The following is a 25,751-nucleotide window of genomic DNA, read 5'->3' as shown; positions in this document are numbered from 1 at the left end:
TCTGGGTTGTGTGTCAGAAGTTAATGGTTCTCTGTGGGAAGACAGATGGCTGTGGAATGTGTTGGGTGGAAGGGAGGAGAGCAACGGTTGAGATAGGGAGACAGATGGACATCTGTGGACTAGGGGAAGGAGGGGTTGAGATAGGGAGACAGATGGACATCTGTGGACTAGGGGAAGGACGGGTTGAGATAGGGGAGACAGATGGACATCTGTGGACTAGGGGAAGGACGGGTTGAGATAGGGGAGACAGACGGACATCTGTGGACTAGGGGAAGGAGGGGTTGAGATAGGGAGACAGACGGACATCTGTGGACTAGGGGAAGGACGGGTTGAGATAGGGAGACAGACGGACATCTGTGGACTAGGGGAAGGACGGGTTGAGATAGGGGAGACAGACGGACATCTGTGGACTAGGGGAAGGAGGGGTTGAGATAGGGGAGACAGACGGACATCTGTGGACTAGAGGAAGGAGGGGTTGTGATAGGGGAGACAGACGGACGTCTGTGGACTAGGGGAAGGAGGGGTTTAGTATCTGGTTACCTTCTTCCTGTTGAACCATAAGATGTAAGGATTGGAGAGAAGGAGGAGTGTCCTAAAGTGGGATGTATATAACAGTGATGGTGAGAAATGGTTTGCTGTCTGAATACAGCTGTACAGAACCTTTGGGAAGAATTAAAAATGGTTAAAGCTTCTCTAGTGTCCGTGAGTCATTTACTCTGAAAAATAAGAACCTAACAGTAGTTACTGTATGTACAGTACAAGAGCTGTGATTTTAAAAGCTACTTTGAAGATCAAATCAAATCAGACCCTGCCACATACCTCTTGTGTCTGAGCCGTTGAATTGAGATTCTACTTTGTCTCTATACTGACGCTTAGCTTGTTTGATAGCCTTGCGGAGGGAGTAGCTGCACTGTTTGTATTCGGTCATGTTACCAGTCATCTTGCCCTGATTAAAAGCAGTGGTTCGGGCTTTCAGTTTCACGCGAATGCTGCCATCAATCCACGGTTTCTGGTTAGGGAATGTTTTAATCGTTGCTATGGGAACGACATCTTCAACGCACGTTCTAATGAATTCGCACACCGAATCAGCGTATTCGTCAATGTTGTTATCTGACAATACGAACCATATCCCAGTCCACGTGATGGAAGCAGTCTTGGAGTGTGGAATCAGCTTGGTCGGACCAGCGTTGGACAGACCTCAGCGTGGGAGCCTCTTGTTTTAGTTTCTGTCTGTAGGCAGGGATCAGCAAAATGGAGTCGTGGTCAGCTTTTCCGAAAGGAGATACTGTTATAACAAGGTGAAAACAATAACAATGAAGTTGAATCTGAACAGTTTATTAAACACAATCCACACTTAACAGTTTCCAGTATTTTGTATATTTATAAAAGCGATAAGAGACGTTGCATCAGGACACTGAGGCAAAATATTACCATAAATGTGTCATAAAGCCAATAATAAATGTATATGAACAAACCAAGTAAACATATATTATGTATCATCTAACAGTACTGTATAATGTAATAGAATAGCACAGTACTGCATAATGTTAATAGAATAGTACTGTACTGCATAATAGTAATAGAATAGTACAATACTGTATAATAGAATAGAATAGTATAATAATGTAATAGAATAGTACAGTACTACATAATGTAATAGAATAGTACAGTACTGTATAATGTAATAGAATAGTACAGTACTATATAATGTAATAGAATAGTACAGGACCGTATAATGTAACAGAATAGTACAGGACTGTATGTAATAGAATAGTACTGTACTGTATAATGTAATAGAATAGTACAATACTGTAATAGTACAGCACTGTATACTGTAATAGAATAGTACAGTACTGTATAATGTAATAGAATAGTACAATACTGTATAATGTAATAGAATAGTACAGTACTATATAATGTAATAGAATAGTACAGTACTGTATAATGTAATAGAATAGTACAGTACTATATAATGTAATAGAATAGTACAATACTGTAATAGTACAGCACTGTATACTGTAATAGAATAGTACAGTACTGTATAATGTAATAGAATAGTACAGGACTGTATAATGTAATAGAATAGTACAGTACTATATAATGTAATAGAATAGTACAGTACTATATAATGTAATAGAATAGTACAATACTGTAATAGAATAGTACAGGACTGTGTAATGTAATAGAATAGTACAGTACTGTAATAGTACAGCACTGTATACTGTAATAGAATAGTACAGTACTGTATAATGTAATAGAATAGTACAGTACTATATAATGTAATAGAATAGTACAGGACCGTATAATGTAACAGAATAGTACAGTACTGTATAATGCAATAGAATAGTACAATACTGTATAATGTAAGAGAATAGTACAGTACTGTATAATGTAATAGAATAGTTCAGTACTGTATAATGTAATAGAATAGTTCAGTACTGTATACTGTAATAGAATAGTACTGTATACTGTAATAAAATAGTAATGTATACTGTAATAGAATAGTACAATACTGTAATAGTACAGGGCTGTATAATGTAATAGAATAGTACAGTACTGTATAATGTAACAGAATAGTTCAGTACTGTATACTGTAATAGTACAGTACTGTATACTGTAATAGAATAGTACAGGACTGTATAATGTAATAGAATAGTACAGTACTGTATAATGTAATAGAATAGTACAGTACTGTATACTATAATAGTACAGTACTGTATACTGTAATAGTACAGTACTGTGTACTGTAATAGTACAGTACTGTATAATGTAACAGAATAGTACAGTTAATGTAATAGAATAGTACAGTACTGTATACTATAATAGTACAGTACTGTATACTGTAATAGTACAGTACTGTGTACTGTAATAGTACAGTACTGTATAATGTAACAGAATAGTACAGTTAATGTAATAGAATAGTACAGTACTGTATAATGTAACAGAACAGCACAGTACTGTATAATGTAATAGAGTAGTACAGTACTGTATAATGTAATAGAACAGTACAGTACTGTATAATGTAACAGAATAGTACAGTTAATGTAATATAATAGTACAGTACTGTATAATGTAACAGAACAGCACAGTACTGTATAATAGAATAGAAACAAAATAGAAAAAAAAGATTTAATGTTCATATATAATCTCATAAATTTGATTATAAGTGTATATATTTTTTAATGAAAAATGTAAATAAGAATAATTTATATATATACACACACACACTACTGGTCAAAAGTTTGGGGTCACTTAGAAATGTCTTTGTTTTTAAAAGAAAAGCACATTTTTTGTCCATTAAAATAACATCAAATCGATCAGTAATACAGTGTAGACATGGTTAATGTTGTAAATGACAGATTTTTTATGGAATATCTACATAGGCGTACAGAGGTCCATTATCAGCAACCATCACTCCTGTGTTCCAATGGCACATTGTGTTAGCTAATCCAAGTTTATCATTTTAAAAGGCTAATTGATCATTAGAAAACCCTTTTGCAATTATGTTAGCACAGCTAAAAACTGTTGTCCTGATTAAAGAAGCAATAAAACTGGCCTTAGACTCGTTGAGTATCTGGAGTATCAGTATTTGTGGGTTCGATTACAGGCTCAAAATGGCAAGAAACAAATAACTTTCTTCTGAAACTCGTCAGTCTATTTTTGTTCTGAGAAATGAAGGCTATTCCATGCGAGAAATTGCCAAGAAACTGAAGATCTCGTACAACTCTGTGTACTACTCCCTTCACAGAACAGCGCAAACTGGCTCTAACCAGAATAGAAAGAGGAGTGGGAGGCACAACTGAGCAAGGTGACAAGTACAGCATTGTTTATAAGACAAAACTGACCATAGATCAGCACTCCAACTAACTAAGTGTGAATACAGTAGTCCTGTGTGTCTCAGTTGGTAGAGCATGGTGCATGGTTTCCATTCCCAATGGGGCCACCGGCATATAAAATGTATTCACACATAATTATAAGTCGCTTTGGATAAAAGCATTTTCTAAATGGCAAATCTTATGATACATTATTATAACACTTAGTTGGACTATACAGGTCCAGCTATACAGGGTTTCTGTCAAACTTGTGTTCAGGTTTTCTTGGTTCTGGGTTTGTTGTGTTCAGGTCTTCATGGTTCTGGGTTTGTTGTGTTCAGGTCTTCTTGGTTTAGGGTTTGTTATGTTCAGGTCTTCTTGGTTCTGGGTTTGTTGTGTTCAGGTCTTCTTGGTTCTGGGTTTGTTGTCTTCAGGTCTTCTTGGTTCTGGGTTTGTTGTGTTCAGTTCTTCTTGGTTCTGGGTTTGTTGTGTTCAGGTCTTCCTGGTTCTGGGTTTGTAATGTTCAGGTCTTCTTGGTTCAGGTTTGTTGACTGTACTGTAGAGAACAGAAGAGTCTGTTGCCGTGGGTCTGAAGAGAGAGAAACAGAAATGAAACAGAATCTGCATCCCCCCCAAAAACCTTCATATACTCTTTATAGTGCATTACTTTGAGCAAGGCCTCTTAGGTTCTGGTGAAATGTAGTGCACTAAATAAGGAATAGGGTTCCATTTGGAACACAGAATAATTCCTCAAAACCACCACTCTCTCATTATAGACATGGGAATTGTCTTGAGATTTCCATTGTTTGGTTTGTAGTTTAAGGAAATGACATCACTAGTGGCCACTGAGGGTCAACTCTTTTGCTTATCATTCCAATAAGCAGCAGCATATCAATGAGCTGTTATCAAGAATACAGCTTGTTTACAACCAAATCTAAAAAAATGATATGTAAATAGTATGTTATAGAAGGGGCAGATTCTTTTTGCGATTTCACTCGTTTTTGAGAAACTATCCCCAACCATCAAGTCACTTCCTCATCCTCGTTGTTCGGTCAGTGGGCTCCAAAAACACCCAAAACATCCTTTTAGAAACTAAAAAGCTCTAAGTAGTCCACAGTGATGCATGTCTTTAGATGTGGTACACATGACATGGTGTCATTCTGAACTTAATCCGTAACGTCATGTTCCATGTTGTTGACACTTGAACGATGCTTCTCATCCGTTCTAGCAGCCTGATACACGGAGAATAGAACAGTTGGACGGAGAAACAGCAGGAGTCACACAAAACGGAATATAACGTTGTGGATAAAGTTCAGAATGACACAATGTCATGTGTACAACTGTTACATCTAAAGACCTGCATCACTATACTGAGATATTTCTGTTTCTAAAAGGACGTATTAGGGGGGTTTTGGAGCATTTGTTCATGTTTTTTCAGAGCCTCTTTACTGCACAACGAGGATGAGGAAGTGAATTGCTGGTTGGGGGAAGTTTATCTTAAAACAAGTGAAATCACAAAGGTGTCTGGACCCTAATACAACATAGCAGTTACATCAACATTTTTAATTTGGTTGTAAAAAAGCATACTTCTCCTTTAATGCTATGTATTCACAATGTTCTAGTATTGACTCTAATTTTCATGTAATGGCAGAATATGCTCACCGGGTGGCAGCACTGGGGAGGTTGAATTTCACAGCATCGTACTGGACATCCTCATCCTCTTTCTGGGGTTGATGCAGCTGGACAGTGGAGTACAGAGGCACTTCCTGGTTTTTGGAGCGAGAGAAGTGGACACTGGAGTAGTGAACATCATCCTGGACGACTGTGGCTGCTGTCTGTGCTGCAGTAGAGGCTGTGGACATGCTTGAGACGTTTTCATACACTGGACTAGAGTCTCCCTGATGGGAAGAGGACAGGCAACATGAGGAGTAGAAATGTTCCACCAAGCAATACAAATAATCTGATTCCAACAGACTCACCTGTACATTCTCTGTTTCCAACAGACTCACCTGTACATTCTCTGTTTCCAACAGACTCACCTGTACATTCTCTGTTTCCAACAGACTCACCTGTACATTCTCTGTTTCCAACAGACTCACCTGTACATTCTCTGTTTCCAACAGACTCACCTGTACATTCTCTGTTTCCAACAGACTCACCTGTACATTCTCTGATTCCAACAGACTCACCTGTACATTCTCTGTTTCCAACAGACTCACCTGTACATTCTCTGATTCCAACAGACTCACCTGTACATTCTCTGTTTCCAACAGACTCACCTGTACATTCTCTGTTTCCAACAGACTCACCTGTACATTCTCTGATGTGTCTCTTGTGTCAGAGGTGGATTTGGAGGCCTTCTTCCTGGTTTACACATTAATTAATACATTTATTATTGAACGAATCAATGAACAAAGTAAGTTAATAAAAAAGAGTTGGAGTGAAATAATCTTTAAATGAATCTCTCACCTGAACCACATGAGTCCAGAGAAACAGAGGATGAGAACCAGAACAACCACTATGATTCCTACAGCTGCAGTCTGAACTGAGGTTTGTTTCCCTATAATAAAATATGGATGATATGAGTACAACAGTACAATATTTGTTAACTGATCTAATCTCAAAGTATATATAATTATAAAAACAACGTTTTATAAGCTAAAGTATAATTATTAATATTAGTTTGAAACATCATTTTGTGTTGAAATATATAAGATGAAACTTCACCTGGTAAAATGATCATCAGAGCTGTAGAGTTCCTAGATCCTCTTCTATTCCAGGCCTCACAGTGGTAATGTCCACTGTCCTCAGACTTGAAGTTACTGATGTTGTACATCTGTCCACATCCATTTAGAAAAGTCTCATTTTGAAAGTACCAGGTGTATTTGTCCACAGGTGGGTTGGCATCACTGCTGCAGGTCAGAGTCACTGAACTGCCCTCCACTATTTCACCAGAGGGACTGACTGACACGGAGGTGGTCTTTGGGCCGTCTGGTGGACAATATGTAACAACAGGCGTTTTAAATCGTGTTTTTCTTGTAATTGAAATACGAATTTAAATGTGATCCTCTGATTAAAGACGAGGTTAGGTGAACTTACACTGAACGTCCACAGACACAGAAGAAGAGTTGAGACGTCCATATTTATTCTCAGCCTCACAGTAATATTCTCCTCTGTCCTCAGAGATGATGTTAGTGATGCTGTAACTCTGTCCTGATGCTTTTGGTGAGGTTACGTTCTTCTTGTACCAGGTGTATTTGTCCACAGGTGGGTTGGCATCACTGCTGCAGGTCAGAGTCACTGAACTGCCCTCCACTATTTCACCAGAGGGACTGACTGACACTGAGGTGTTCTTTGGGTCATCTAGTAAAGGAGAATTTGTCCGACGGATAGGACAGTAGCATATTTATAGCAGTAGTATATTTACAAATGATATGTCATGTCAAAAATAAACGATCTGTTAAGTCAGAGAACTATCTAAAACTCTAACTTACACAAAACGTTAATAAAATTAATAAATACACATTTGGAGATGTTGTACATTAGGACTACTTCATTTAGTTATAATTGTTTTGCTACCTTCTCATTCAAACACTGAGCTGTACTTTACTCACACTTCACATCCATGTTGATGGTCCTAGACATGTCTGTCCCCATCTCATTCTGGGCCTCACAGTAGTACTCTCCAGTGTCAGATGACTGGATTTGATTGAAGACATGCTGTGGTCCTGTCATACTCTGATAGTCACCTCCATTCTTCTTGTACCACCAGGTGTAACTCTGGACAGGTGGGTTGGCATCACTGCTGCAGGTCAGAGTCACTGAACTGCCCTCCACTATTTCACCAGAGGGACTGACTGACACTGAAGTGTTCTTTGGTTTATCTGATGTAAAATACCAAATGTTTTGTCAAAATAATAGTAGCAATTAGTAAAAAAATATTTTTTGTTCTAAAATGATTGATAAAGTAAGACGTCTCTTTAACCTGAATACATGATACTTGCTAAGTAGAATTCTGTACTATTGTAATGTACTCACACACTGTAGGAGAGCTGAGATCCTCATGTCCTTTTACAGTACAGAAGTAGCTGTCTGCATCCTCACTGCTGATGGAGTACATGGGGGAGGAGTCCTCTTTTATAGGTTGTCTGTTCTTGTACCAGATGTATGTGGGGTTGTCAGTCAGAGTACAGGTGGTGCTACAGGTCAGTGTCTTCTGTCCCTCTGCAGCAGGAGTCACCTTCACCTGCAGACCTGAAACAATATGTATAAAACCACATACACCTCTGTGTTAACAGGATGGTTAATATATTTATCCTGTGATTCATTATGATTTACAGTTGTATCATACAGTGTAGTATTACCTGTGACAGACAGAGTTGTTCCTGGGAAACTATGACCCCATTCAATGTAGTATGTTTTAAAAGTGAAGCGATACTCAGCTGAGTCCTCCTCTCTCAGATCTGTGATTCTCAGGGTGACGAGACCTCTGTATGTTCCAGTGTACTCCACACGACCTGCATACCCTGGGTCTCTGGTTAGGTTTTCAGGGGTCGACTTATCACTTCTAAACCAGAATGATGATGTGGTGGAATAATAACCAACATAAGTACAGGATATGTCCACTGTTGACCCCTTCAAGACACAGATTCTCCTCTTGGTGTAAGTGACTCTGTTGCAGCTCTGACCCTGAACACCTGAAACACAGTGACATAACAAGAGGTCAACTAGATTGTATTCTCAGTTCTATCTAGAAATGCTAAAAGTTCTCAACTTCTCATAGTGAAACCAACACACACAGAGGTTAAACAGTATTCTGAATTAAATAAACACTCACACACTGCAGGAGTGTGGAGACCCTCATGGCCTTTTACAGCACAGGAGTAGCTGTCTGCAGCTTTAGGGTAGACTGAATAGGGAGAAGTGTTGTCAGTTACGATCTGTCCGTTCTTGTACCAGATGTAGGTGGGGTTACCAGTCAGAGTACAGGTGGTGATACAGGTCAGTGTCTTATACTCTGAATACTGTTCAGGAGTCACCTTCACCTGAAAACCTGAATTAAAGGAGAGCAAAAACAGATTACATCGTTTAGAATTAATGATTCATTTCCTGACTCTTCAAAACTGTATAATGTGCTATGCAGTGTTACCTGTGACAGAGTACATACATCTATGACATTGTCTGTAATTTCTATGTAATGATGAATATTGAAGTATTATCCTTCTCATTGACCTTAAATGACTGATACTTCCTGTTGAATCCTAGTTTCATTCAGACTCACAAACTACAGGAGAGTGGAGAGCCTCGTGACCTTCAACAGCACAGGAGTAAATGTCCACAGTAGAATCCCCGACCACCAGCATATTACTAGAGTGTTGTTGGGAAGTGGGCACATCTAGACGTTGTCCGTTCTTGTACCAGATGTAGGTGGGGTTGTCAGTCAGAGTACAGGTGGTGCTACAGGTCAGTGTCTTCTGTCCCTCTGCAGCAGGAGTCACCTTCACCTGCAGACCTGAAACAATATGTATAAAACCACATACACCTCTGTGTTAACAGGATGGTTCATATATTTATCCTGTAATTCATTATGATTTACAGTTGTATCATACAGTGTAGTATTACCTGTGACAGACAGAGTTGTTCCTGGTAAACTATGACCCCATTCAATGGTGTCTGTTTTAAAAAAGTGAAGCGATACTCAGCTGAGTCCTCCTCTCTCAGATCTGTGATTCTCAGGGTGGAGGGACCTTCATATCTCCATCTCTCTTTGTCAGTGTACTCCACACGACCTGCATACCCTGGGTTTGTGGTTAGGTCTTCAGGGGTCGACTTATCACTTCTAAACCAGAATGATGATGTGGTGTAATAATAACCAACATAAGTACAGGATATGTCCACTGTTGACCCCTTCAAGACACAGATTGTCCTCTTGGTGTAAGTCACTCTGCTGCAGCTCTGACCCTGAACACCTGAAACATAAAGAGGGCATCATTTACACAGTGGAATCGTGAGCTTCACTAATCTAAAGTAGTTAAGCCATCCTGTCTTGTCAAAGTGTTGCAGTCACAACTGTGAGGCCTGTTTAGCAGACAGAAGAGTTATACTTGAAAAGGTATACTAAAATACTGAGTTAAATTAACACTCACACACTGCAGGAGAGCGGAGATACTCATGGCCTTTTACAGCACAGGAGTATCTGTCTTTACTGTTACTGTAGACTGAGTATTTGTACTGGGGGGAGGTTCTCTCGTGTTGCTGTTGTCCGTTCTTATACCAGATGTAGGTGGGGTTGGGGTTACTCAGAGTACAGGTGGTGCTGCAGGTCAGTGTCTTCTGTCCCTTTGCAGCAGGAGTCACCTTCACCTGCAGAGCTGGAGTTGATCACAACATTAAAACCCTGAATCACCTGTTCTATAGTTTAATCACATGATGCAAGACATTCTCAAACTCATTTAATTCTCAAATCTGTTTCATATATTCAAATCCAATTTCTAGACCTAAATGGACAGTCGATATTAATTCAACAGACTAGCAGCATAAAGCATGTTACTGTACCTGTAACAGACAGAGTGACTCCAGGGTCACCAGTATATAGAATGTTACTGTACCTGTAACAGACAGAGTGACTCCTGTTACAGGTGTCAGGGTCACAGTATATAGAATGTTACTGTACCTGTTACAGACAGAGTGACTCCAGGGTCACCAGTATATAGAATGTTACTGTACCTGTTACAGACAGAGTGACTCCAGGGTCACCTATATAGAATGTTACTGTTACACCTGACAGACAGAGTGACTCCAGGGTCACCAGTATATAGAATGTTACTGTACCTGTAACAGACAGAGTGACTCCAGGGTCACCAGTATATAGAATGTTACTGTACCTGTACAGACAGAGTGACTCCAGGGTCACCAGTATATAGAATGTTACTGTACCTGTAACAGACAGAGTGACTCCAGGGTCACCAGTATATAGAATGTTACTGTACCTGTAACAGACAGAGTGACTCCAGGGTCACCAGTATATAGAATGTTACTGTACCTGTAACAGACAGAGTGACTCCAGGGTCACACAGTATATAGAATGTTACTGTACCTGAATGACTTCACCAGTATATAGAATGTTACTGTACCTGTGACAGACAGAGTGACTCCAGGGTCACCAGTATATAGAATGTTACTGTACCTGTGACAGACAGAGTGACTCCAGGATCACCAGTATATAGACTGTTACTGTACCTGTAACAGACAGTGACTCCAGGATCACCAGTATATAGACTGTTACTGTACCTGTAACAGACAGAGTGACTCCAGGGTCACCAGTATATAGAATGTTACTGTACCTGTAACAGACAGAGTGACTCCAGGATCTCCATAATATTTCCCTCCTTCCTGATCTGTTAGTAATCTGAACTTGTACGTAGCTGAGTCTCTCTCTCTCAGGTCTGTGATTTTCAGGGTACAGTCTTTCTTCTTATCTCCATGATACTCCAGACGACCTGCATACTCTGGGTCCTGACCTAGATCTTTAGGTTCTTTACCAGCCTCCATTTTAGTGAACCAGAAGGTTGTTGTGACTGTATAACCACTGGGATGTGTGTAAGAGCAGGTCAGATCCACTGTTGACCCCTTCAAGACACAGATTCTCTGAGTGGTGTATTTCACACTCCAGCCATACTGACCCAGTACCACTGAAACACACAGTCACACAACACAGTGGTATAAGAATGAGGACGAGGTCTATTGGCTCACACTGAAGGTAGGGTTTGTCCACACTTTGTTGCCATAGTTCCTGATTTGAGTGTGAATGGAAACCACAGATAAGCATCACTCAGTGAGGTGTGAAAGATAACTATTTAAAGTGAAGTGGAGACGCCTAACAGAACACACCAGAATAACATTATGATTCTTATCCTCTTATAAATGTCTGTAGATTGATAAACAGAGCAACTAAAAGATAAGAATGAGATCATACCTGTCACAGACCAGAGAAAGACCACCAACACACTTCCTGCTGTTCTCGAGGTCATTGTAGCATCTCCCACCCTGCAGTCTTAGAAACATAAACAACAACTCACTCTATAGCTGGTGAATAACTACATACATACCATCAGGAGCAGCAGGTAGGGCTCTAGTCAAAAGTAGTGCACTCTATAGGGAATATGGTGTCATTTGGGATGCAGAAATAACAACACATCATCATCACAGCCTTGAGAGGATGGTGTGTAAATAACATTCTTCATAATAGTTTGGTAATATGGTGTATCAGCGGTATCGGCAGGTAGCATAGCGGTTAATAAGAACGTTGGGCCAGTAACTGAAACATTACTGGTTCAAATCCCTGACCTGGCAAGGTGGAAAAAATCTCCCAACTTGAGCAAGGCAGTTACCATCAGCTTGAATGATAACTCCTATCCCCAAGCTGTGAGGATAAACAACAAGTCACACATACCTTTTATATCATCATTATGTGATAGTGTCCGTATCCACAAAGTGTCTCAGAGTAGAATCTAGTTTTCCCATTTAGATCATAATTATATGGACCAGGAGGACCTGATCCTAGATCAGCACTCCATGTCTGAGACCCTTGAGTACATGACTTATGGCTAAAAACAAAAAACTATATTTCAAGATCTCAAGAGTACTTACAGACTGAAGGGGAGAGGTCTTGTACAGTGAGTTAACTGACTGGTAATGAGTGGGAACTGCTAGTAAATGTGTGTTCTGTGGTTGAAACATATTTAAAGTAGTCAGAACACAAGTAGCTGATGCAGAACAGTCCTTTCCTTCCTCTTTTAAGACATTAACATGCATGAAAATCAGAACAGCATGTCAGATAAAGGAGGTTACTGTATTAGAGAGGGTCCTACATTTCTATAATGGACAAAATGTCCCCCATTTCCACTTTCAATAAATACAAAACCATGTTAACACTATGTTGACTATTCTATATGGAATGTTTATAATATCTTAGAATGTGTTGTCTTGTCCCTCTGAGTTCTACATGGAACAGGTCAAAGTTCCATTTACATTTGGTCAGTTCCATGATGTCATTCATACTATTCTACAAACACATTCAATTTACTCTCATCAGCTGTATCAATGTGGTACTGAAGGTTCCAGTGTTCTATACTAGAGCTCCTCCTACTGGCATCTCAACATTACTGCACCATCCTAATAATAATGTCCTCAATAATGTTGGGCTAATAACAACTTAACAAACTGATATTACATCAGATAGAATGGTGAAACACAACACTGGCTAATGTGACAAAGTCACATTTCATCACACAAACACTGTATGACAACATACCACAATCATATTATTATATATTGTTGACATCATAGCCTGGTGTATTGACTGCTTCTGTCCATATACTGTATAGTCTAATGTAGCCTGTTATCATATATAGTTTAATGTAGCCTGTTATCCATATATAGTCTAATGTAGCCTGCTATCTATATATAGTCTAATGTAGCCTGTTATCATATACAGTCTAATGTAGCCTGTTATCATATATAGTCTAATGTAGCCTGTTATCATATATAGTCTAATGTAGCCTGTTATCCATACATAGTCTAATGTAGCCTGTTATCCATACATAGTCTAATGTAGCCTGTTATCCATATATAGTCTAATGTAGTCTGTTATCATATACAGTCTAATGTAGCCTGTTATCATATATAGTCTAATGTAGCCTGTTATCATATATAGTTTAATGTAGCCTGTTATCCATATATAGTCTAATGTAGCCTGTTATCCATATATAGTCAAATGTAGCCTGTTATCCATATATAGTCTAATGTAGCCTGTTATCCATATATAGTCTAATGTAGCCTGTTATCCATATATAGTCTAATGTAGCCTGTTATCCCTACATAGTCTAATGTAGCCTGTTATCCATATATAGTTTATTGTAGCCTGTTGTCAAATATAGTCTAATGTAGCCTGTTATCCATATATAGTCTAATGCAGCCTGTTATCCATGAATAGTATAATTTATCATGTTATCCATATATATTCTAATCTACCAAAACTACTCCACAACCCACCATCCCTGTGTCTCATGTTAATACTACTCCTACACACAACCCACCATCACTGTGTCTCATGTTAATACTACACCTAAACACAACCCACCATCACGGTGTCTCATGTTAGTACTACACCTAAACACAACCCACCATCACTGTGTCTCATGTAAGGGAATACCCCCCTGAAATGGACAAAAATGAATGGGAAGTCATTGCAACTGGACAAACCATATACACGGTGTCCAATACCACTCAATTCGGCGTCGTTTCGTTCAAAGTTGATTGCAAATGCCATATGGCAAATGCCAGGTGTAACACTTTGAAAATCCAACAGGTGGCGAGCGCGCTCCACCGTGGTTTTTCATATTGCAAATGCAACACAAGTCAACATCCAAAAGCAACATTTTGAAAAAGTGCATTTTTTTCAAAAAACCTTGCAACCCCTTAAAAAAGTGCTTTCTGGACCGTTTTTCGAAATTCTTTCGATTTATTTTGTCAATTACACATGTGTAAGAACTGTATGAATATACTTTTGTCCAATTTTATTATCATAATTTAAAAAAAATTAATTTTACTTGCACATAAGGCATATGTTTTGTCCATTTGCAATATGATTTCATAGGAAGTCAAAAGTCAAAAGTCAAATATAGAAGAACTTTTGAAAAAACTTCACACACCCTTAAAAAAGTGCTTTCTGGACCGTTTTTCAAAATTCTTTCTTTTTCGATTTTTGTGTCAATTAAACATGTATAAGAACTGTATCAACATACTTCAGTCATATTTTATTATCATAATTTATTTTTATTTTTTTTAACTTGTGCATAAGGCATATATTTTTTGCCATTTGCAATATGATTTTATAGGAAGTCAAAAGTCAAAGTCAAAAGTAACTTTTTTTGGGGCCAAATGCCAAAAGAAATTTGACATGCTCAAAAATACTGCAGAAATGCAAAATTGACTGGCCTGATGAACTCGGGATGGCCGGGCAGTGATAGTTGTTCCTTTCTATCACTCGTTGTGTTGATTTCATCATTTCCATTTGGTGATGTTTTTTTCACTGTAGAATCATATTGCAAATGTACGTGCATTTGCAATATGTTTCAATGGGCATTTACCATCACGAATTTGGCATGCTCAAAAATCCTTTAGAAATGCAAAATTGACTGGCCCGATGAACTCGGGATGGCCGGGCAGTGATAGTTGTTCCTTTCCATCACTCGTTGTGTTGATTTCATCATGTCCATTTGGTGATGTTTTTTTCACTATAGAATCATATTGCAAATGCACATGCATTTGCAATATGTTTCAATGGGTATTTACCATCACGAATTTGGCATGCTCAAAAATCCTGCAGAAATGCAAAATTGACTGGCCCGATGAACTCGGGATGGCTGGGCAGTGATTCTGGTTCCTCTCAATCGCTCATTAGGGTTGATTTCAGAATGTCACTTTGGTGATGGTACCTCACTGTTTAAACATATTGCAAATGGACAAGAGTCACCAGCAAGTCACCGTCCATCAGTCAATTAGATATCATTCTGACACCAAACTGATACAAACTGACACCAAACCCACTTTTTCCAACTCGTTTAGTAGCCAACTACCACATACTTCAGAGCTGGCCCAAAATTCACAACGCCTTCTGTTCAAACCATAATAAAACGTAAAACACGTAGTTACGTTCTAGCTGTGGGTCTAGTTCTGATGTTATGTGTAGGCCTAGTTGAGGCGACCCCGAATCCCAAGTTTCGGCTCGATAGGTCAATTGGTGCCCGAGCAAGACCCTAATTGGTGCTGAAAATCCACTTTTTTCCATGCTTTGCTACGGAGTCCTTGAATGAGCAATCGGACAGAAACGTTGGGGTCCGTCTATATGGGCCAAGGCGGTCGTAATGCACCTAGTCTTGCGACTCTGGGACATTTCTAAATGTCGTCATTTTCGTGATGCAAAAATGAATTGAAGTTATTGCAAATGTACGAGGCTGTTTCTCGGTCCGAGAACCTTCTAGAGCCACATAACTCACCACGCACTATCGACCTGAGGTCTAGAACAGGTTTCTAAAGTTTCGGAACTCTAGGTCTGACGGTTCTTTTTTAGCTTGAACAAAGCTAACCATTGCAGGCACTGTCTGTCTCTAAGCACCCCAATACGTCCCTCCTTCCAAGCTGTGTGTGTGTGTGATTTAGTTTTTCTTTGAAATTTTATGGGAAAAATGACTGATTTACAGTTCATGGGGGTTGTCTAATCACACATATGAAGTTTTGGAAAGATCTGACTTTTTTAACCCTTCGAAACAGCCCCTGTGACACCAGTTATGGCACTTCCGGTTGGCACAGGAAGCTATAAGTAAACAGATATCCTGATTGGGGTATACCTTTCCAGAATCCTGAGTTTTAAGTCTTTATGTTTAGAACTGAGTTATTTACGGAGGGTTTAATGAGTGTGTGTTATTTCAGACGATCACAGAAAATCACAGAAATCTCGCAGAGCTCCACAGCACACTTTAAAAAGATTTGTATGAACACCATGCAACTGGATCTGTAACTGTTTTTTTAAAAACTATTTTTGAACATCACCAATTTGACATTGTACGATTTCTCTTAAATGACGATAGATAAATGGCTGGTTCTTTTTTTATTGACACCGGAGGCTCCTTGACTTTGACGTGAAGCGGAAAAATTATTGCTCTATTTTCATTTTGGAGATAAGGCCACGTCGTGATTCGTGATGTTTTGTACATTTGCAATATGATTGCTTATGCCCTCTTGTGGGATTTACCGGGATAGCGGAAACCGAATGTCCGAGAGAGTTCGTTTGATGACTTCCCGGTAGATCAGGCCCTGCCACACGGCCCGACGCAGTCCGTGAATTTTAGAAACGTTTTCGGACGTCTGGTAAGGGACCGTACATTTGCAATAATGACTTTCTCACTAACCATATGGCGAATATCAAAATGTTCCCTTAAGGTATGTAGTACTACTCCTAAACACAACCCACCATCACTGTGTCTCTTGTTAGTACTACTCCTAAACACAACCCACCATCACTGTCTCCTGTTAATACTACTCCTACACACAACCCACCATCACTGTCTCCTGTTAATACTACTCCTAAACACAACCCACCATCACTGTGTCTCATGTTAATACTACTCCTAAACACAACCCACCATCACTGTGTCTCATGTTAATACTACTCCTAAACACAACCCACCATCACTGTGTCTCATGTTTATACTACTCCTAAACACAAAAGCATCGACTCAATCACTCTTACTCTTACTTTAGGCCATTTTCTAAATGTCTCCACAACAATCTGTTACTCTCAGAGGTCTTAAAATTGCATACACAAGTCTTTATGTAAAACCACATGTACAACGCCCATCTTTTGTAGCATACAATAAAGCTCAGTACTTGTCAAGGGTGCCAATCATTTTGGTCATGTCTGTATGTCCCACAACATATGTAAAAATCACACACACACAGAAACCGACACACACACACACACACACACACACACACACACACACACACACACACACACACACACACACACACACACACACACACACACACACACACACACACACACACACACACACACACACACACACACACACACAGTTATCATTGACCCTGTTATACTTTGACAGTGAACATGACCCTATTTAATGGAGATCTGGGTATTACTGGTATACTCTACTGATCATGTTTTAAACATGTAAATGAATAAACTAAACTAAACACATGAAACCACAGTCCAGGGTCAGTATTCACAAAGTGTATCAGAGTAGGAGAGCTGATCTGGGATCAGTTTAGCCTTTTAGATCATAATTATATGGAACATCTGAGACACTTTATGAATACAGGCCCTGATGTAACAACCAAAACACAGTTCAATATAAACCAACAAGTACAACGATACAGTAAGTCATGTGATGTTTGGCTAAAAACATCAAAACTAAAACTATATTCCAAGATATCATCAAGTTTATTTACAGAGTGAAGTGAAGGGGAGAAGTCTTGAACAGTTAGTCAACGTACTGTCACTGTGTGGAAACAAGAAGTAATCTACTGTAATAGTAGAAGCAGGCTTGGCCTGTGCGAGTTCTGTGGTTGACACATTTTAAAGAAGCCTAGTCAGGGCATTAACATGCAGGAACAGCATGTCACATAAGGGATGTTACTGTATCTAAATAGAAAATGGTCTAAAGTCAGAATACTGTAGTTACATTTCTTTATTTGAGGAGTGGACCTACATGTTTTACAAGAGACAACATGTGACCCATTCCCATCTCCTCATCAGCTGGTACTGAAGGTTCCAGAACAGATGAAAGGGGAGTGTCTTTGGTACCAGTGTTCTAGACTAGAGCTCTCCCTACTGACATCTCAACATTACTGCAGCTTCCAGGCTTCATATGTCCCTATTAGTCCAATGAAAATATCTAAAATAGAAGGTAGAAAATGTCAAATATATATATATATATATATATATATATATATATATATATAAAAAAACAGTCACGTACATAAAAATAGTTGTTAGCTACATGAAGAGGCTGTTATTCAGCGATAAGCAAGCATTTTTGTGCACCACACAGCTACTCTGAATGGACTGGATTGTGAACAATCAGCTGCCGCTGAATTACAGCAAGAACCCATACTTAGCTTGTGAGCTTGCTAGTTAGCTAACATTTAGCTATCAACATCAGCTAGATAGCTAGAAATAACAGACAACAGTGAGCATTATTACTATAATGCTCATTATTAATGTCACTGCGTGGAAACAACTATTTCTATTCATTGAAATGACCCCAGTTTAACACTGTGTGTGTGTGTTCTCCTCCAGAGAAGGGTATTCAGTTGTTTAAGCAGGGCCAGTACTCTCAGGATGTGGACATGTTCTCTGAGACTATCCACTGTTACCTCAAAGACCACAGATACACAACACCTTAAAGCTTGACCTGTAACCTATGACCCAAACACAACAGGTACACAACACAAAATTCCACTATACTCCCATCAAGCTCTCTGTCACTCTCCCTCTCTTTCCATCTCTCCCCACTCTCTCTCTCTTCCTTTTCTTTCTCTCTTCCATCTCTCTCTCTCTGTCTCTCTCTCTCTCTTCCTTTTCTTTCTCTCTTCCATCTCTGTCTCTCTGTCTCTCTCTCTCTCTCTCTCTCTCTCTCTCTCTCTCTCTCTCTCTCTCCCTCTCTCTCTGTCTCTCTCTCTCTCTCCCCACTCTCTCTCTCTCTCCCTCTCTCTCTCTCTCTCTCTCTCTCTCCCCCACTCTCTCTCTCCCCCACTCTCTCTCTCTCTCCCTCTCTTTCCATCTCTCCCCACTCTCTCTCTCTCCCCACTCTCTCTCTCTCTCTCTCTCTCTCTCTCTCTCTCTCTCTCTCTCTCTCTCTCTCTCTCTCTCTCTCTCTCCCTCTCTTTCTCTCTCGCTCCCTCTCTTTCCAACTCTCTCTCTTTCCATCTCTCTCTCTTTCTCTCTCTATCTCTCTCTGGTTCTTTGGGAATAATTGCTACAGCTAAGGGTGTTTGGAGATCTACTCCTCTGACTTCATGCTCATGAGTCCATCCAGCCTGATCCTGATTGGCCAAAGGGATACTTCCACAAAGGGAGTGTACTAACAGGGTTGAAGGTCACTATCTGAGCTTTCTACTGTAAACGTGGACATTGCTCTGTGTGTGTGTGTGTGTGTGTCTTTCTGTCAGAAATCTGACTCTCTCTCCATCTCCGGACAATGTCCTCCAACCTATCAGAGCTCTTGCTGCATGAACTGACATGTTGTCCACCCAATCAAAGGATCAGATAATTAATCTAGTACTGAAAGCATAAGCTACAGCTAGATAGCACTGCAGTGCATACAATGTGGTGAGTAGTTGACTCAAAGAGAGAGAAAGACAATAGTTGAACAGTTTTGAACAAACACAGTACTTCCAAAATGAAGGAGAAGCAGGAGAGAGATAGAAAGAGATATATATTTGTCACTTTCTCTTACTTAGCTATCAAATGCAGCTATCTAGTTTAGCCTACTGAAACACCCTGCTCAAACAGAGGGATGCTATATTAGCTAGGTGGCTATGATGATCCAACACAACACTGGAACTCTTCCAAGTCAAGGGAAGCTTTTGGTTTTACTAATTTATTGCCTCCAGGGCTCACCTGTCTAAGTGCTAAACTGCTTACTGACTGTACACAGTAACTTTACCTCATGATTTTAGCTGGTTTACTAACACTTTAGTTCTATTAGCTATGCTGACTATGACGTTACTTTAGCTAATATGGTGGCAACGATAAAGAGTGTGTGTAGTGGTTTGGCTTGGAAAGGTTTTTTCGCCTGGTCACATACAGCTGCTGACTTGTACATTGCTACTATAACAAACTCCACTCTTCTGGGAAGGCTTTCCACTAGATGTTGGAACATTGCTGTGGGGACTTGTTTACATTCAGCCACAAGAGCATTAGTGAGCTTGGGCACTGTTGTTGGGCGATTAGGCCTGGCTTGCAATCGGCGTTCCAATTCATCCCAAAGGTTTTTGATGGGGTTGAGGTCTGGGCTCTGTGCAGGCCATTCAAAATCTTCAACACTGATCTTGACAAACCATTTCTGCATGGACCTTGCTTTGTGCTCGGGGGCATTGTCAGGCTGAAACAGGAAAATGTCTTCCCCAAACTGTTGTCACAAAGTTGGAAGCACAGAATTGTGTAGAAGGTCATTGTATGCTGTAGCATTAAGATCTCTTCACTGGAATTAAGGGATCTAGCCCGAACTATGAAAAAGAGCCCCGCAAAACCCAGATTCATCCATCTGACTGCCAGATGGTGAGGCGTGATTCATCACTTCAGAGAACACGTTTCCACTGCTCCAGAGTTTAATGGCGGCAAGCTTTACGCTACTCCAGCCGACGCTTGGCATTGCGCATGGTGATCTTAAGCTTGTGTGCGGCTGCTCGGCCATGGAATCCTATTTAATGAAGCTCCCGACAAACAGTTATTGTGCTGATATTGCTTCCAGCAGCAGTTCGGAACTGGGTGGTGAGTGTTGCAGCCAGGATTTATCTTACACGCTAGGCACTTCAGCACTCGGCGGTCCCATCTTGTGAGCTTGTGTGGCCTACCACTTTGCAGCTGAGCCGTTGTTGCTCCGAGATTTTACCACTTTATAATAACAGCACCTACAGTTGACCAGGGCAGCCCTAACATGTAAGAAATTTGACAAACTGATAGGTGGCATCCTATGAAGGAGCCACGTTGAAAGTCACTGAGCTCTTCAGTAAGGCAAGGGGTGGGACGACACAATAGCCTAGTGGTTAGAGCGTTGGACCGAAAGGTTGCAAGATCAAATCCCCGAGCTGACAAGGTTCAAATCTGTCGTTCTGCCCCTGAACAGGCAGTTAACCCACTGTTTCTAGACCATCATTGAAAATAAGAACAATAATTTGTTCTTAACCGACTTGCCTAGTTAAATTAAGGTACATTTTAAAAAAGGCCTTTCTATTGCCAATGTTTGTTTATGGAGATGCTCTATTTTATATAGTAGTTATGTTATAATATAGTTATGGTCTAATACACTCATTTGAAGGGGTGTTCACATACTTTTGAATACATATTATCCTGAACTTTGTTACATCTCCTAGATAGAGGACAGTCACTTCAAACCTTAGTTCTTATTAGACATTTCATCACTGTCTTTGTTGCCATTTATGAAAGTGTTACTCAATGTGTTTATATGGGCTGTAGCAGTAAAGGACTAATTCAATATTTTATCAAATCATTTTTAAGTGTTTATTTTTTTACCTAAAGTGGTACTATAATTCAAAATCAAATATCTAAATGATCCCTGGTACGACCACCTTAAAACAATTCCATATGTCAGCTAGTAGAATCCCCCCCCTCCCCCAAACGGCTTAGACTTTTAGAGGTTCAGAAACCCAGTATCAGAGGGAGCAACGTCCAGCACCTTAACACACAAATCAAATCTAATTGTATTTGTCATGCTCCGAATACAACAGGTGTAGTTGTTTTTGTGTAAGAAAATTATTGTAAAAAATATTAGAAAAATGCTACGAATAAAAAGATCACACTATAAAATAACAATAACGAAGCAGTAATAACCAATTACATGAATGAGAATTCACTGTCATTAAAACAAACACACAACATGCAGACAATGGGACACAATAATCCCAGACAGACAGACAGACTTAGTTATATGGATGTCAGGGTTCACTTTGGGTCCGTTGTTCTGTAGATCAGTGAGCTGAAGACATCTCTTTCACACACGAACACAGTGGATATACAGAGCAGCTTGCTCTGAATGACAAGACTGTAACTACCAATTGGACAGCATGCAATTGGGGGTAAAAGTAAATAAATGTTTTGACTGTACATAGATAACATGCTACATTAGACTATATATGGATAACAGGCTACATTAGACTATATACAGATAACAGGCTACATTAGACTATATATGATAACAGGCTACATTAGACTATATATGGATATCAGGCTACATTAGACTATATATGATATCAGGCTACATTAGACTATATATGGATAACAGGCTACATTAGACTATATATGGATAACAGGCTACATTAGACTATATATGGATAACAGGCTACATTAGACTTAGATAACAGGCTACATTAGACTAATATGGATAACAGGCTACATTAGACTATATATGGATAACAGGCTACATTAGACTATATATGGATAACAGGCTACATTAGACTATATATGGATAACAGGCTACACTAGACTATATGGATAACAGGCTACATTAGACTATATATGGATAACAGGCTACATTAGACTATATATGGATAACAGGCTACATTAGACTATATATGGATAACAGGCTACATTAGACTATATATGGATAACAGGCTACATTAGACTATATATGGATAACAGGCTACATTAGACTATATATGGATAACAGGCTACATTAGACTATATATGGATAACAGGCTACATTAGACTATATATGGATAACAGGCTACATTAGACTATATATGGATAACAAGCTACATTAGACTATATTTTGACAACAGGCTACAATAAACTATATATGGATAACAGGCTACATTAGACTATATTTTGACAACAGGCTACAATAAACTATATATGGATAACAGGCTACATTAGACTATATATGGATAACAGGCTACATTAGACTATTAGACTATGGATAACAGGATATTTTATGTAATAACAGGCTACATGTGTAAACATACAGTATATAGTGTATAATATGTACTTTAATAAGTGTAGTATCTGGGATCTACATCTGTTTATATTAGTTACTGTGCTGTTACTAAGCAGTAATGTATTACTGCAGTGTTACGTTACTACACCTAATAGGAAATGCACATGCGCACTGGAATGCCGCGAACTGTAGAGCACAAGGGGTTTTGACTAAACGAAAACTAACTGTAACAGTCTCCTGCCTGGTCATTTCTCCACAACACAAATATTACAAATATCAGGTTTTAAAAGTGAGATTTTCATTGGACAGTTACTTTAAGGACCTGCTTCTGTTATTTTATTAAACCTTCTCTCCAACTGCTCTTATCCTTTGTGCTTTTTGTCCCTTCCTGCCTCCCGTCCAGGATTAGAACATCATGCATCTGTTTGACAACGTCATTTAGTGACACTCCCTGTGGGTGTGGCCTAACAGAAGGGACACACATATTTACCCCCACTGCCCCTGCCCCAAGCTCTATCCCAAAAACACCCAGTGGTGCTGTCAGGGGTGTATAATGTATCTCTCCATGGGATCTCCACTCTCCCCTCCACTCCTTGGCCCTCTCTGTCCCCAAAGAGAGATACCTACCTGGGATGGTTGGTCAACAGTTAGGGGGTCAAGAGCCATGCGATGTTGGAGACCATAACACTCATTCTATATGACATCACATTCTCACTTAACAATGACGTAATGTATTCACTAACTACTAGTTGGACAAAATGGTGGACTGTCATTCTTATATCAGGCAATAATCTCACTGCCTGGTCTGAACTTGTTAACTGTGAGATGTATTATTATCAATCATCAAACATTCCAGAATGTTCTATCTCTCTGTGTTCTGGAATGGAATGCCCTCGCTGACTGAATTACCCTCCACACTCCAAACATAGATGTTATGTCATGTTCTGTGTTTTAAAAATGACAATTAATAATATTTAATGTAACTGGTTGTGTGTCTAGGTGCTGAACATTGCTCCTTCTGAAAGTGTCTGTGTATATTTTGTACAGACATGATGATGATGATGAAGATGAATGAACCACTATTGCCCAAATCTCTTATTTGTAGTTACTGTATGTACTGTAAAGTACAAGAGGTGTGATTTTGAAAGAGTTCCATTTTCTCTGTACTGAAGATTCTGTTATAACAAGGTAAAAACAACGACAATGAAGTTTATTCTTAAAAGTTTAGTTAAAAAAATGTCACAACACAGTTTACAAAAAAAAAGATTTGATAAAAGCATTAAGAAACGTTGCATCAAGCAGAACTCTTTCCTGGACGTTGAGGCAAAAGTCTCACAAGTTTGTTTCAGAAACATAACATGAAAAATATAGAATTATATACAATGCATTGGGAAAGTATTCAGACCCCTTGACTTCTTTCAAATGTTGTTACGTTACAGCCTTATTCTAAAATAGATTAAATTAAAATATACCACACTTTCCCATAATGACAAAACAAAAACAGGTTTTTAGAAAGGTTTGAAAATGTATTAAAACTAAAAAACAGAAATATCTTATTTAGATAAGTGTTCAGACCTTTTGCTTTGAGACTCGAAATTGAACTCAGCTGCATCCTGTTTCTATAAATCATCCTTGAGATGTTTCTACAACTTGATTGGAGACCACCTGTAGTAAATTCAATTAATTGGATATGATTTGGAAAGGCACACACCCATCTATATAAGGTCCCACAGTTGACAGTGCATGTCAGAGCAAAAGGAGGATTTGTGCATGTCAGAGCAAAAGGTTGAAGGATTTGTCTTTAGAATCAGAGACAGGATTGTGCTGAGGCACAGATCTGGGGAAGGGTACCAAAACATTTCTGAAGGTCCAAGAACAGAGTGGCCTCCATCATTCTTAAATATAAGAAATTTGGAACCACCAAGACTCTTCCTAGAGCTGGCCACCTGACCAAACTGATCAATCGGGGGAGAAGGGCCTTGGTCAGCGAGGTGACCAAGAACCCGATGGTCACTCTGACAGAGCTCCAGAGTTCCTCTGTGGAGATGGGAGAGCCTTCAAGAAGGACAGCCATCTCTGCAGCACTCCACCAATCAGGCCTTTATGGTAGAGTGGCCAGTTGGAAGCCAATGGCACATGAAAGCCTGCTTGGAGTTTGTCAAAAGGTACCAAAAGACCCTAAGACCATGAGAAACAAGATTATCTGGTCTGATGAAACCAAGATTGAACTCTTTGGCCTGAATGCCAAGCGTCACGTCTGGAGGAAACCTGGCACCATCCCTACGGTGATGCATGGTGTTGGCAGCATTAGGCTGAGGGGATATTTTTCAGAGGCAGGGACTGGGAGACTAGTCAGGATCGAGGGAAATATGAATGGAATGAGAAAAGTACAGAGATCCTTGATGAAAACCAGCTCCAGAGGGCTCAGGGCCTCAGACTGGGGTGAAGGTTCAACCTTCCAATAGGACAAGGACCACAAGCACACAGCCAAGACAAAGCAGGAGTGGCTTCGGGAGAAATCTCAATGTCATTGAGTGGCCCAGCCAGAGCCCGGACTTGAACCTGATCGAACATCTCTGGAGAGACCTAAATATATCTGTTCAGTGATGTTCCCCATCAACATGACCAAGCTTGAGAGCATCTGCAGATAAGAATGGGAGAAACTCCCCAAAAACAG

General features: G+C 39.6%; 2 protein-coding genes across 2 annotated transcripts in view; both read right to left on the bottom strand.

Moving 5' to 3' along the window:
• Positions 1-4,244: 4,244 nt before the first annotated feature.
• Positions 4,245-25,751, bottom strand: part of LOC112240911 (sialoadhesin) — a 75,216-nt gene continuing 53,709 nt past the window's right edge. The window contains exons 16-24 of the mRNA XM_042315060.1: positions 8,177-8,509; positions 7,851-8,066; positions 7,427-7,696; positions 6,912-7,175; positions 6,540-6,803; positions 6,282-6,372; positions 6,092-6,176; positions 5,475-5,710; positions 4,245-4,401 (exon numbers count right to left, since the gene is read on the bottom strand). Coding sequence (XP_042170994.1) covers positions 4,305-4,401; positions 5,475-5,710; positions 6,092-6,176; positions 6,282-6,372; positions 6,540-6,803; positions 6,912-7,175; positions 7,427-7,696; positions 7,851-8,066; positions 8,177-8,509 — 1,856 coding nt within the window. The 3' untranslated portion in view covers positions 4,245-4,304. The remainder of the gene's footprint in view (positions 4,402-5,474; positions 5,711-6,091; positions 6,177-6,281; positions 6,373-6,539; positions 6,804-6,911; positions 7,176-7,426; positions 7,697-7,850; positions 8,067-8,176; positions 8,510-25,751) is intronic.
• LOC121844681 lies at positions 9,192-12,512 on the bottom strand. The gene is made up of 6 exons (XM_042315062.1): positions 12,265-12,512; positions 11,788-11,865; positions 11,156-11,503; positions 9,959-10,183; positions 9,435-9,781; positions 9,192-9,324 (listed from the first exon to the last, which is right to left on the bottom strand). The coding sequence occupies exons 2-6, from the start codon at positions 11,840-11,842 to the stop codon at positions 9,313-9,315; spliced, it is 987 nt and encodes a 328-aa protein (XP_042170996.1). The 5' UTR covers positions 11,843-11,865; positions 12,265-12,512; the 3' UTR covers positions 9,192-9,312.

Source organism: Oncorhynchus tshawytscha, unplaced genomic scaffold, assembly GCF_018296145.1.
Source record: "Oncorhynchus tshawytscha isolate Ot180627B unplaced genomic scaffold, Otsh_v2.0 Un_contig_4783_pilon_pilon, whole genome shotgun sequence".
In the NCBI taxonomy this organism is placed as follows: domain Eukaryota; kingdom Metazoa; phylum Chordata; class Actinopteri; order Salmoniformes; family Salmonidae; genus Oncorhynchus; species Oncorhynchus tshawytscha.
Note: the sequence above shows the minus strand (reverse complement) of the source record. Positions and strands in the feature narration are given on the sequence as shown.

Coding starts and splice junctions, on each gene's coding strand:
- LOC121844681 (XM_042315062.1), bottom strand. CDS start 11,842: ATGACCTCGAGAACAGCAGGAAGTGTGTTGGTGGTCTTTCTCTGGTCT. Junction 11,504..11,787: donor CTTTCTCTGGTCTGTGACAG/GTATGATCTCAT, acceptor TGTGTGTTTCAG/TGGTACTGGGTCAGTATGGC. Junction 10,184..11,155: donor AGTCACTCTGTCTGTTACAG/GTACAGTAACAT, acceptor GATCAACTCCAG/CTCTGCAGGTGAAGGTGACT.